This window comes from Gorilla gorilla, chromosome 15 (genome assembly GCF_029281585.2).
Source record: "Gorilla gorilla gorilla isolate KB3781 chromosome 15, NHGRI_mGorGor1-v2.1_pri, whole genome shotgun sequence".
NCBI lineage: Eukaryota > Metazoa > Chordata > Mammalia > Primates > Hominidae > Gorilla > Gorilla gorilla.
The window spans coordinates 17,290,971-17,304,892 of NC_073239.2; the positions used below are offsets into that span (position 1 = coordinate 17,290,971).

The following is a 13,922-nucleotide window of genomic DNA, read 5'->3' on the forward strand; positions in this document are numbered from 1 at the left end:
AATATAATATAAAATATAAAATATTTTAAATATAAAATAAATAAATGATTAAATAAAAAACATAAATGATTTTGTTGCTTAAACTAATATATCAATAGTCCAAATGCGCATGATTCCTTTAAAACAGTCATTTTAGCAGTTCTATATCTATTCTACTAATTTTGCTACTAAAGTATTTTTCAGAAAAACTCTTTCGGAAATGTACTCAGATTAACTTAAGAGCCATGTAAAAAACTGCATCTCAAAGTTAAAACATGACTCTCTACTTCTGCCCAAATTCACTGAATAGTGTTACGAGTCAATGAGAAGATAAAAAAGATAAATACTTCTACCCCAAAATGATTTTAAATAGCCTGATTTAAAACATTATGTACAACAGATAAACTGGCACTAAATGGCTTTTAGTAATTTCTAAATATCATATTCACATTCAAAAGAAGAATTCATAAGTTCTGAAGACAAGTCTAAAACGATAGTTTCAAAAACAACAGCACTGTTGAAATAATCACTTTAAATGAGCTAACATTCATTTGGATAAGAAAATCTGGTATGTTTACGTTTACAAACAGGAGTAATTTTAAAGTTCCCTTCTTACGACCACAGAAAAGATAGTACCTTAATTAAAAACCCATATACAGGGCTGGGCGCAGTGGCCCACGCCTGTAATCCCAGCCCTTTGGGAGGCTGAGGAGGGTGGACCACCTGAGATCAGGAATTTGAGACAAGCCTGGCCAACATGGTGAAACCCTGTCTCTACTAAAAGTACAAAAGTTAGCCAGGCGTGGTGGCAGGTGCCTGAAATCCCAGCTACTAGGGAGGCTGAGGCAGAAGAATGGCTTGAACTCAGGAGGTGGAGGTTGCAGTGAGCCAAGATCGTGACACTGCACTCCAGCCTGGGTGACAGAGTGAGACCCCATCTCAAAAAAAAAAAACAAAAAACAAAACCCATATTCAATTAAAATGGAAAAGACAAATATAAAAAAATTTTGGCCAGGCGCAGTGGCTCACGCCTGTAATCCCAGCACTTTGGGAGGTCAAGGCGGGCGGATCACAAGGTCAGGAGATCGAGACCATCCTGGCTAACAAGGTGAAACCCCATCTCTACTAAAAATACAAAAAATTAGCCGGGCATGGTGGCAGGCGCCTGTAGTCCCAGCTACTCAGGAGGCTGAGGCAGAAGAATGGCTTGAACTCAGGAGGAGGAGGTTGCAGTGAGCCAAGATCACGCCACTGCACACCAGTCTGGGGGATAGAGCGAGACTCCATTTCAAAAAAAAAAAAAAAAAATTTAACATTCAATAAAATATATTAATACCTCATTTATCTGTCATTGAGAGGGAAAAGAGGGGTCTTCTCAAAATTATATTGTCCAGAAAACAAAAGCTTATTATTCTCAAGGAATAGCTTAAAAAAAAAATTTTTTTTTTTGAGACAAGGTCTCACTCACTCTGTTACCCAGACTGGAGTGCAGTGGTGCGATTCTCAGCTCACTGCAACCTCCGCCTCCTAGGCTCAAGCAATTCTCCCACCTCAGCCTTACAAGTAGCTGGGACAACAGGCATGTGCCACCACGCTTTGTTAATTGTTGTATTTTTTGTAGATACAGGGTTTTGCCATGTTGCCCAGGCTGGTCTTGAACTCCTGGGCTCAAACAATCCCACCACCTTGACCTCCCAAAGTACTAGGGAGGTACTTGTTCACTGCACCCAGTGAACAATTTTTTTTCAATAGAAGCCTAACTAAAATAGCCAGGCGTGATGGCTCATGCCTGTAATCCTAGCACTCTGGGAGGCCGAGGTGGGCGGATCACCTGAGGTGAGGAGTTCGAAACCAGGCTGGCCAACATGGTGAAACCCCATCTCTACTGAAAATACAAAAATTAGCTGGGTACAGTGGCACGTGCCTGTAATCCCAGCTACTCGGGAAGCTAAGGAACAAGAATCGTTTGAACCTGAGAGGAAGGGGTTGCAGTGAACCGAGATCGTGCCACTGCACTCCAGCCTGGGCAACACAGTGAGACTCTATCTCAAAAAAAAAATAAAAAAAAAAGAAGTCTAACAAAAATGCTTACTCTATTTCAGTACCTCCTTTAAGAGAACAAAATTAATTTTAATTATTCTTGGTAACTTGTACAAATCAGCATAAGCATTCACATTTAATATATAGTAATCTTTAAAACAAATTTTCCATCTACTCCCTTTAGTAGAATCAGATCAACTGGCTTTTACATCGGGAGGTAAACTATCATTTTTCCTTATGAGTATACATTCTATTATTCCCCAAATCTTTCCTTCTCGCTTCTTCATCCTAATAATTAGCTCATTAGAAGAAGAAGGCTGGGAAAGCAGAAAATGTGCAAGTCGTCATTTAGGCTGAGTTCATCTGGAATGAAGCACAGAGATTTAAAGGAGACATTCAAAGGCTTTCCTTCCTGATTGCTTACTTCCAGAAGACCAAAGCTACAGGCCAACTGACTACCCAGTGAATATTACAAACCTAAAAGTTCTAATCGTTAAAGTTTTCTATTCAAACCCAGTTACATACAATTTACTCTAAGAAGAAATTGTTTTACTTGTACTCAATATTATTCAAATATACCACTCATCCAAACTTCAAATTAAAAAGATAATAAAAGTAAGGAAAAACAACAGGTACTCTCCATCCTCCTTTGGTGGATCACAGAAACTTTTAGTTCGGATCAACTCTGTAAGACCCGATGACAACTTACCTAGAACTTCTGTAGCTTTTTAAACAAATGGTAAAACACCCTTGCAGATAATCTAAACACACTGTATCTTTAAATTAAATAGGAGAGGAAATAGAAGAGGAGAAATCAAATGTAAATTTTAATCATTCCAAATATTCAATTGACTACAAGCAATCCTTGACTTATGTAATTCAATTTCCAGTAACTCATATTTGCAGTTTAGCCAATTATACCCTTATTTCTAGGGCATTGTTTTTTCAGACTGCTAGCTCCTACTCATTTGTGATGTGTGAAGTTTAAAAAATAATGCTAATTAAGATTAAATTAATGAAACAGGATAAAACTGAATAGAAAGCATCAAAACTGTAATGGTAAGTACTATTTCATGTAGCTGGTTTCAATTATATTTCAATCATATTTATGTTAGTGTACAATATGACATGATACAAAATACATTTCTTAGTGTAAGCCAAGGTAAAAAATGGAGGGGTGGGGGTGGACTTAGAGAACTAAGTCATAAGCTTGCAGCAGACATGTCAATGTCAAAATCAGTCTCTTTCCTGAAGTGCTCAATGCAAAGCCTCCCTAAGGCTCTACGTATCAGTCTATAGGGCAGTCCCTTTCCCTAGGAGCTTCCAGTTCAAAATCAACACAAGCAGAGGCTCTGTAGGGACCCCAGGCTGTGGCCCAATCTACTGGGGGGACTGGGAGGTGGACAGGAACAGTTCTAAGTGAAGCAAAATGAGGGTGGAGAAAGAGGATACAAACAGGATATGGGCAAAGAGAGAATATCTCATGACCATACAGTAGTAAGTTGATTTTCTCGTATTCTTTGAAAGCAATTCCAAAGGAAGAGTTCCAAAAATATTTGGAATAATGGCAGCTTCAACTAACAAGTACACAGACTTCCTGAGATATTGTTTAGATGAGTAATATCCATCTGAGTATATGAACTTTGATTTGTTGGATTTAATTTGGTGTTTTTATTTAGATTCATTACTTTATGTTCCTATCTCAAATTCAATCTGTTAAAATCACTGATACAAAGGGTGGGAATGTTTCACTGGTGAAGAATGCCATCAGCTCTTATAAAACACATACTTGGAACTGAAAATGTAAGACTTTTGATTTTGAAATAAATAGGGCCATATATCTTTGAATTTCGCCAGAAATTAAGAGAAAACTTTAAAGGAACTTGACAAAGAAAATATGGTGAGAGATCAAAAAAGGAAAACTCCAGGTACACAGGAGTTTTCAAAGGTACTAGGGCCTTTTGTAACACCAGCGTGATGCTGATGAGATAAATGTAGAATAGCTAATGATTAGGCCTGAGGTACCTATAAGGGGGTAACAGCAGACAATTGTGGCTTGGTTTCCCAATGTATTTTTTTTTTTTTTTTTTGAGACGGAGTCTCGCTCTATTGCCAGGCTGGAGTGCAGTGGCACTATCTCGGCTCACTGCAATCTCCGTCCCCCGGGTTCAAGCAATTCTCCTGCTTCAGCCTCCCAAGTAGGTGGGACTACAGGCGCCCACCACCACACCCAGCTGATTTCTGTATTTTTAGCAGAGACAGGGTTTCACCATGTTGGCCAGGATGGTCTTGATCTCTTGACCTCATGATCTGCCCCCCTCGGCCTCCCAAAATACTGGGATTACAGGCATGAGCCACCACGCCCAGCCCCCAGTGTATTAACAAATGATGTAGACCACAGTAAAGGTTCCCATCAAAAATCTGCCTACAAGAGCACTACTGATTTCCTTGAGTCTATAAAAAGATTATTTCACTGTCTAATTTTCTACAATAAAAAGATCATGATACTAATGTGAATTTTTTTAATTCCAAATTCTAATGCTTCATCAAAATATAATTTTATGGTGTTTCACACTTGTAATCCCAGCACTTTGGGAGGCTGAGGCAGGTGGATCACCTAAGGTCAGGAGTTCGAGACCAGCCTGGCCAGCCAATGTGGCAAAACAACCTTTTGTATTTTCTACTAAAAATACAAAAAAAAATTAGCTAGGTGTGGTGGCATGTGCCTGTAATCCCAGCTACTTGGGAGGCTGAGGCAGGAGAATCCCAGCTACCTGGGAGGCAGAGGTTGCAGTGAGCCAAGATCGCGCCACTGCATTCCAGCCTGAGCAACAAGAGTGAAAACAGTCTCCAAAAAAAAAAAAAAAATTACATATATATATATATATATATATATATACACACATACACATAGATAATTTTTATGCTAGGTTATACTGTTACTGTATTTCATGCAGTCTTATAAAATTTTATATTACATCATGTAATATATAGTTTTTAAGAAGTCAAAAATACGGTTTAAAAAGATACGGTATCAGGCCGGGCGTGGTGGCTCACGCCTGTAATCCCAGCACTTTGGGAGGCCGAGGAGGGTGGATCACGAGGTCAGGAGATCGAGACCATCCTGGCTTACATGGTGAAACCCCGTCTCTACTAAAAATACAAAAAAAAATTAGCCGGGCGTGGTGGTGGGTGCCTGTAGTCCCAGCTACTCAGGAGGCTGAGGCAGGAGAATGGCATGAACCCGGGAGGCGGAGCTTGCAGTGAGCCAAGATAGCGCCACTGCACTCCAGCCTGGGTGACAGAGCAAGACTCCGTCTCAAAAAATTAAAATTAAAATTAAAAAGAAAAATAAATAAAAAGATACACATCAAGTCCTTGATCAAAATGTTATCTAATATAGCACAGTTTCTAAGAGAAAAATACATCAAAATGAGATGTCATAGAGCTCCTTTTCCAAATAAAAGTTATCTACAGTAAGTGCAAGGAATGCCTGTATTTTCCAAATGTTTATTTTACAGATCATTTTTAAGGTAAGTTGAGATGAAAATATAAAGTAAGGAAGAAATCTAGAGTAATAAAGATGTTTAAACAATATACCTCTTCCTCCTCCCCCTGGAAGCAAAGGTGAGAGTCTGAGTGGACCCTCCAACAAAGTTGGAGGAGAGAGAAAAGCTCTTGTTTCAGATGAAGGCCAACCCAATGGTGAGGGACCATATGGGGAATGCTCTGGAATAATTAAAACAGCATATTTAAATTCATAGTTTCACTTAGCTACACTATAGAGTTAGAATCCCATTTCGACAATTACCATCAGGTCATCCTATTGCCAATTTAAGTTTAATCTATGTCCTGAATGTATCCTTTGATTTTGCTAATATAGAACAGAATTAAATACAGACCCTGGTGTTTTCAATATTTGTCTATCAAATAGACACTTTAAGCAATAAAAACATCAACGAACTGGGAATTAATAAAAAGATCATGATAAATAATCATTTATATTAAGCAAAGGATATTGGAGATATATCTTAAGAGTTATAGGAGCATAAAGTTAGATTTTTTTTTGGTTAGTTTTTACTGGCAGTATGCACCCAGACATTTCAGCTGGTGAGAGTTGCAACATAGAAGTACTCAGTTTAAATCAGGGCCAGATAGGCTGTATTGGGCCATGAATTGTTTAAATAATGCTCAGATTATGAAGAGGAGAAAAATGCATAAAATACTCTGAAGCAAGATCACAATTTACTTTTGATTCATTACCAGTAAAAAGTCAGTTTACAAATACTAATTTATCAACTAAATCACTTTATCTATAATCTATACAGCCAAGACACCTACCACTTTACAAACTTCACAACTCTCAAATAATGGTTTTGTTTCCAAAGTCAAAAATCAAAAACAAAATACAAACAAAAACCACCAAAATAACATTTTTAAAACATGTTAAATTTAAAACATGAGTGTAGCTGGTATAATATTCAAACCAGCTACAAGAAAAGATCAAAGCATTAGTTACCCTTCTTGAAATTTTGTGTTGGATTCAGACAAAAAAAAATCCTTCTATATACTTCACCCCAATCCAAACTTTGTTACTACCTGAAATTCGTAATAATCTATTATTTTTTAAATGTAGAAATAGACTTTCATTTTAATGAAATTTTACTCTCAAAAGTGATTTTTATAACTTTCCAAGGTTATTAAAATGGAATTCTACCTATATATAGATTTTTCACTACCTTAGAAGCTTAATTCCAATTCAACCAAAATTATTATGAAAAAATTTAAACTGTTTGCAATAGTTTGAGATCACTGCAGACCCTAACTCAACAATGGACAGAAATATTAAATATATCTTACAAAAAAAATTGGTCCTCCCTTGAGGGTAATTAAAGCAATCAAACCTCAGACTGAGTTTTTCCCACATTTTAAATTGATACTTTTAAATAATTAGAAACTATTTTTTAATTATTAAACAAGCAAATTCCAAAGTATAGTTAATATATAAACAGTCACAATGCTAGTCCATGTAAGCACTCCTTATTCATTCAATCTCACAGAAAATTGTTAATGAGTACCTTACTATGTGCCAAGCACCTAGCTTTTCAAGGAGCTCAAGGTACTAAATTTGTATCATCTTACAAAATCCCACTGAGAAATAAAAGCAACAATAATTTTCATTATTGCACAGGAAACAAAACCTAGAAACTTGTGAGTCTATGAGAAAGCTTAGTCTAGAACCTTGGTTCTAAAATCTAAAATATTTATATAAATCACAGTGTTAACTTACACTAATAGAAACTATATGTGCAATATATATATATGTAAAATATGTATTTTAAATGAGGGGTAAAAAAAAAAGACTACCTCTGCCAAATGCTGTATTTGGAACATCGAGTGCATAAGGATCTTTTTCTAAAAGTTCAAATTTAAGCTCTGTTTCAGTTAATCTGCAAATAAAGAACAAACATCTCTAAGTTACTCATCCAAGAGAAGCACCACAAGAAAAAACGCCTCTACCAACTACAAGCTACTCTTCACTATTTTAATATCTACACAGAACAAACAGATCCTCTAAAATTATTCTGACCAAAACACCTTTATCTCCCACTGCTTATTAACTAGGGTAATCAGTTTCTTGCTGCCCTAGAGATAGTGATGTTATGTGGAGCCTTACAATTGTTTTATTTCTTCTTCAAAACTAGACTACCATGAGTACTATATCACAGAATCCAAATTTTTGAAATACAAGAGTCCTCCAAGGTCAACCAGTCTATCATTTTACAACTAAGGAAACTGAGGCTAGGAGTTTAAATGATTTATTCACAATGAAAGTGCCTGGATTAAGACACAGGGTTCCTGGCTTTGAGTCATGTATGCTTTCCATTGTAACGTGACTCATGATTCCAGTTACAACACTGGAAATCCCATTAATTTGTCCTACTATCTTACTCATAAACTTTTTATCCTACAAACGTGACATTTTAAAAGAATCTTATTTCTAGTTCTTAATCATGAGATATAAAACATTTAATAATTTGATTTTAATTTCTGAGACTAGAAAAGACAAGCAAGAGCACTAAAAACTAATATTGGATAATGTTAACAGTACATTGTGACAAGAAATTATAACACTCTAGGAAGACTGTTATCATCTTCACAGAAAAGCACTTATTCTTCCCTGCTGTTGTACATTGTAGACTTTTATTCTACCTTTCATTTTATTATTGTAAAACAATGTCACCCAATACTACAAAACCAGGAAATGAGAGAAATTAATCAATATTATCCTATCTACTTATCCATTAAAAGAGGCTGATATTCTGGGCATTACTATGTCAGAGAGATTCACCCTTTCTCTTTCCATCCATTTTTACCTCCATCCATCTACACTGGTTTAAAAAAAATTCTAGTTATACTTTTTGCAGAATAATCTGTTAACAGTTTCCTCCAAGTGCCACTTCAGTGACCTAAGACAAGTACTTCAACAAACAAAACAAACTAGACATTCCTAGTAAAACTAATAGATATCTCACAAGATATGCTGGATTCACTGCAAGTTTTCTTACTTAACCTTATAAAAGTATTACCTAATTAATGAAATAACAGAATAACTAATTTTAAATGTTCCCGCTAAGATACTTACTTTTGTCTGTTGTGAGCATTTTCTTTCCTTAAATCATTGAGGTTTCTTTCAGCATTCCGAGCTGCCAACTTGAAGAAAATAACACATTTTAAAAATACATTTATATAAACTTTAAAAATAAGCATAAATGTCAGTATAAACATTCATTAAATTTCTTAAAAATATATATATATCACAACAATGGTATACAAATCATAATCACTGAAGTAAGAAAAAGTGTAAGACTTAGACTCTGAAAGATCAGAATTTCTATACCCACTCTTTACCCTCTAGTCACATGACCTTAGGCTGTTTCCTCATCCATAAATCTGGGATTATAGTACCAACTTTACAGAGTTACTGAGTAGATTGAACAAGTAATGTATGTAAAAGGCCTTTAAGTACAGTGCCTAGAACACAAGAGATTTGAATAAACATCCTTTTTGTGTAGTTGAGACTTTATTATCCCCCTACCCTCAAATCTCTAAAGTTGACAGTTTGAGCCATGTCCTTGTCCCCATCCACCCTGGGGTCAAACGTTCAGAACCTCATGGACTCTAAACTCAGCCAGCCTGGGTTCTATCTGATTGGGTGATTAGTTCATTGAAATGAACACTTTTTCCCTAAAAAACAAGTTAAACTCTGTTACCATGTGACTTTTCAGAAACTAATATGAGCCTCTCCTATTAACTGTCTTCTGCCCAGACCCCAGTCTGCTCCTGTGGGTAGCTCAGCTCTGGAGCGTGTGACAAGCTACTGCTCAGTGTCACTTTCATTCCCTCTACCAATCCCAATTCAGCTAAAAACACACCTTGTCTGTGGAGCTTCTCCCAAGTGACCTTCCTGATATATAATTCTTTAGCCTGTGGTTCCTTGGGTTTTCCTGCCTGCCCTGTGCTCTAGAACACATGAGGACAGATATATCCTAGGTGTCATCTGGCTGTCCCGATCTTTATATCCAACTGCTTAACTGTCTCTTTGTAGCCTCTACCCATGTCATCTGAGATAACCTTTATCTACCTTAGAAGACTTCACTAAATACGCAGCGGTGAGGGAGGGATGTGGAATTGTTACCTCTGGGCCTCAGCATATTCCCTTCTTGGCCATTGTTGTTTGTGGTTTTCACTCTAATCTTTACAAGTCAGTGTCTCTGTAAGATCTGTAAGATGTTCCTGCTGCCCTTCCAGAAACAGCCTGGTTACCGTCTTACCCTGGGACTGTGTGTGGACCTCTCCATCTTCAAAGAGTAATCTACATCTAAGTATTTTACAAGTGGTGAGCAGTGGTTAATTAAATTCATCTCTAAGCCCAGCTTAATTTAGTAACACATTTTCATTTGAACCCTCAATACCAAAGCATACAGAATCTTACAACTGAGGAGGACCTAGACATTCACCATACCTAATCTCTCACCCTAGGCTGGAATCTCCACTCCAACATGCCTAAGAAATATCTACCAAGCTTCACTACAACAGTAACAACAGTTAACATTCACTGAATGTATACTGTGTGTCAGGCATTTGGCAACAACCTTACATGAATTTAATCATCACAATAACCCTATGAAATAGGTACTACTGCTATCTCTATCTTACACGTAAGAAAACTGATGATAGGTGATGAAGCCAGGACACGAGCCAAGACAGCCTAATTCCAGACTCCATGTATTCACCCACTGTGCAAACTGCCTACTGTTGAAGACTCCTAGTGACAAGTACTCCAAAGGCCAGCTACTACAACAGTCCTATATGTTACAGTGTCATTCTTATAATTAGTCAAAATCTGCATCCTCATCACTTCCTCACACAGTTAGTTCCTCTGGAGCACAAATACACTATTTCTCATGATGACCCTTTTCTTAATGTGTACCCAGTAATTCAACACTGAGAATCAGGTAACAGAATTTTACGACTTTTAGAACTAGAAGGGGCTTCGAAGATCACTTAATCTAATCCCACTGTTACACAAATGAGGAAATAAGCCCAAAGAATTTTAAGTAGCTTGTCCACAACTAATTAGTGGCAATCCAGTGCCCTGGAACAATCAATCCATGAACATTATATCACCTTCCCCATGGAGTATAAACTCCTTTCAAAGAAGCAATGTGATAAAAGCAAAGAAGGAAAAATCAGATTTTTCTAATAACTGTGTTGGAACAAACTAGTTCACAAGGAACATAATTTCACTACTTGTAAAATTAAAAGAAACTGATTTTTTAGAATACTATATTTATTTTCATCTAATTTAAATAAACAACCTATCTTCTGAAAAAAAAATACAATTTGACAAAAGAGACTTAAGGAAATTTTAAACTTACCCAATTATCATGTGCTTTTTTCTCATGGGAAATAATCTGAAAAAGAAAGTAATTAAAATGCTACTGACCATTATTTTTCTTAAGTAAAAAACATTCACATCTACCACTATTATGTAATGCACAACTCAAAACTATCCCAAGCATCTCTGAAGAGTAGGCAACATTTTTAAAGCAAATTTTCATGTATACATAATCTATTATATTTTAAAACAAAAACTGAATGTAAAGACAATTAAATTTTTTGTCTAGTAAACTTTTACTTTATGTAATAATCAACAGGAATTGCCAGTTAACATATAACTAGCCTGACTGAGTATGAGACCCCACTGTTGATACACATTTATGTGATGCAATCTACCTTCCCAAAGCAGCAGGAGATATGGCAATTTTATTTATTTATTTATTTATTTTGAGACGGAGTCTCACTCTGTCACCCAGGCTAGAGTGCGAGTGACGTGATCTCAGCTCACTGCAACCTCTGCCTCCAGGGTTCAAGTGATTCTCCTGCCTTAGCCTCCCAAGTAGCTGAGATTACAGGCATGTGCCACCATACCCAGCTAATTTTTGTATTTTTTTTTTTTTTTTTTAGTAGAGACAGGGTTTTGCCATGTTAGCCAGGCTGGTCTCGAACTCCTGACCTCAAGTGATCCACCCACTTCGGCTTCCCAAAGTGCTGGGATTACAGGTGTGAGCCACTACACCCAGCCAATATGGCAATTTTAAATAAGATTTCTTATCTCAGAATCTTTGGCTCCTGGGAAATGTCCCACAGCCACATGCAACACCTCAAAAGAGGTATACAACTGGTCAAGTAATTATATTCCTGCATCAATTCAAACAAATCAGAATTGTTTTAAATTATATACACACACACACACACACACACACACACATATATATATATATATATATATACCTGCCCTTGATAAGAATGAATAGTTCTCTCCAATTCTTCTTCAAGATCTTTGGCTCGCTTTCTAAATGGAACGAATAATTATTCTACTATTAACATATAATATGAAATGACAGAACATACTCTTTACTAAAAAAATATTTATTAGAAAACCCAGAATGCTCTACTTCATGAAAAAAAAAAAAAAAAAAAAACTCCAGAACTCCACATTAAGAAATAATCACCTCTGACAGGTTCTACAGTATATTTTTTCCTAAACTAATTTTAACATTGATTACAACTTAATACTACTACTTGAGTTTACCTAAACCCAAAGTCACACAAATATTTACATGGTATATTGTGTTGTTTTTTTTTTTTATTTTTAAAAAGAATGATCCTAGAAGATTTATTCAGATGTTGGTGGTCATTTTTTTTTTTTTTAAACAGTGTCGCTCTTGTTGCCCAGTATGGAGTGCAGTGGCGTAATCTCAGCTCACTGCAACCTCCACCTCCAGGGTTCAAATGATTCTCCTGCACCAGTCTCCTGAGTAGCTGGGATTACAGGCACCCACCACCACGACTGGCTAATTTTTTGTATTTTTAGTAGAGATGGGGTTTCATCATGTTGACCAGGCTGGGCTAGAATTCCTGACCTCAGGTGATCCACCCACCTTGGCCTCCCAAAGTACAGGGATTATAGGCATGAGCCACCATGCCCGGCCAGATGTGGGTAGTCTTAATAGAATTCTAGGAAATTAGCAACCATTGTGAAGTAAAATGTTACTTGGTACTTTTATGAGATTAACAAGATAACTTATTTTGGATAAAACGCAAGCTTGCTCTTTCTGAGGTAAAATGAAGTATCACAACTATTTGGGATACTGCTGAATCTTTTTTTCTCTATATTTTCTATTTACTGGGATCTAGTAAGGATCAAACCAAGGTAAAATCTAGATTTATAGTCTTTTAAATACTTCCGAATGCTCTATGGCTCACTCTTCTTTTTGTGGCACACCTATTGATTCACTAATATTACATACATTCTTCTCAATTTGAACCAATGAGGAAGGACCTTAAAATTAATATCTATTCATATTGACACTAACATAAAATAGAATTGTCCATATTCAACTTTGAGAGATTTTAAAAATCACACAACCTGAAAGAAAAACATTTTTCCTCTTTATATTTTCTGTATAATTGCTCAAGACCAAGAAATCTGAATGAAAAGTGATGAGACAAAAATATATTATTTTTTTGTCTGTACCACCTGTCAGATTTTAAAATGTTTTCTGTTTTCATTTGATTTATTATTTTTTCTGGCATTAAGTTTTTTAGATACTCTTCCCATTCCAAAAAAGAAACCAGGAAAATGTATTTAATACCTATAGGTCTCCAGCTCTTCAGTGGCATGGCTGATCTTTTCATCTACTTTAGAAAGTTTCTCTTCTTTCTCTAACCGATAATTTTCCTCTACTGTTAATTTCCTTAAAAACAAAAAATGTTATAATTCTCTTAATACATGTCAAAAGATAATCAATTCTATATTTTTAATTGTGTCAAAACTGGTGATTCCTGTCAAATGATTTCTAAAATACCACTGAAAACATCACCTACAAGGAAAAAAAAAAGTATCTGTGTAAATATTCCTGGTGTTGAATTTAATATTATAAACCGAAATTGTAAAGCATTGTGTCTAATACAGAACTACTAATAGTTTCAAGAGTTTTCTATATAAATTTATCTTAAAAATAGGATCAAAGATATATTTAATAAAAACTATTATGACTATCACTTATCAAGTCTTTCTGTAGAAACAAGCATTACATTTGCTAGTAAGAAGTCACCAATTAATAAAATGTGTTTCGTTAATTTTTATATTGGTTAGTGATTAGGCTTCCAGGCAAGTAAACACACACACACACACACACACACACACACACACACACACAATTATAATTACAATGAAACCAAAGTAAACAGTAGTAGTAGCAGTCCTATTTACTACATCTAATTCTATTAATAATAATAATAGATAACTTATTGAGCCATTAGTATGTGCCAAA

The 13,922-nt window shown here is 35.8% G+C and overlaps 1 protein-coding gene across 26 annotated transcripts in view; it reads right to left on the bottom strand.

Annotated features, from left to right (window-relative positions):
* MIA2 (MIA SH3 domain ER export factor 2) overlaps positions 1-13,922 on the bottom strand; it is a 117,485-nt gene that overhangs the window by 24,813 nt on the left and 78,750 nt on the right. For 18 of the 26 annotated variants that reach the window (XM_019010070.4, XM_019010068.4, XM_019010075.4 and 15 more), the window contains 6 exons: positions 13,242-13,343; positions 11,878-11,938; positions 10,962-10,997; positions 8,666-8,733; positions 7,387-7,469; positions 5,620-5,748 (listed from right to left, as the gene is read on the bottom strand). In XM_019010070.4, coding sequence (XP_018865615.4) covers positions 5,620-5,748; positions 7,387-7,469; positions 8,666-8,733; positions 10,962-10,997; positions 11,878-11,938; positions 13,242-13,343 — 479 coding nt within the window. The remainder of the gene's footprint in view (positions 1-5,619; positions 5,749-7,386; positions 7,470-8,665; positions 8,734-10,961; positions 10,998-11,877; positions 11,939-13,241; positions 13,344-13,922) is intronic. The other 8 variants (XM_055361976.2, XM_055361975.2, XM_055361980.2 and 5 more) reach the window with 1 other exon arrangement.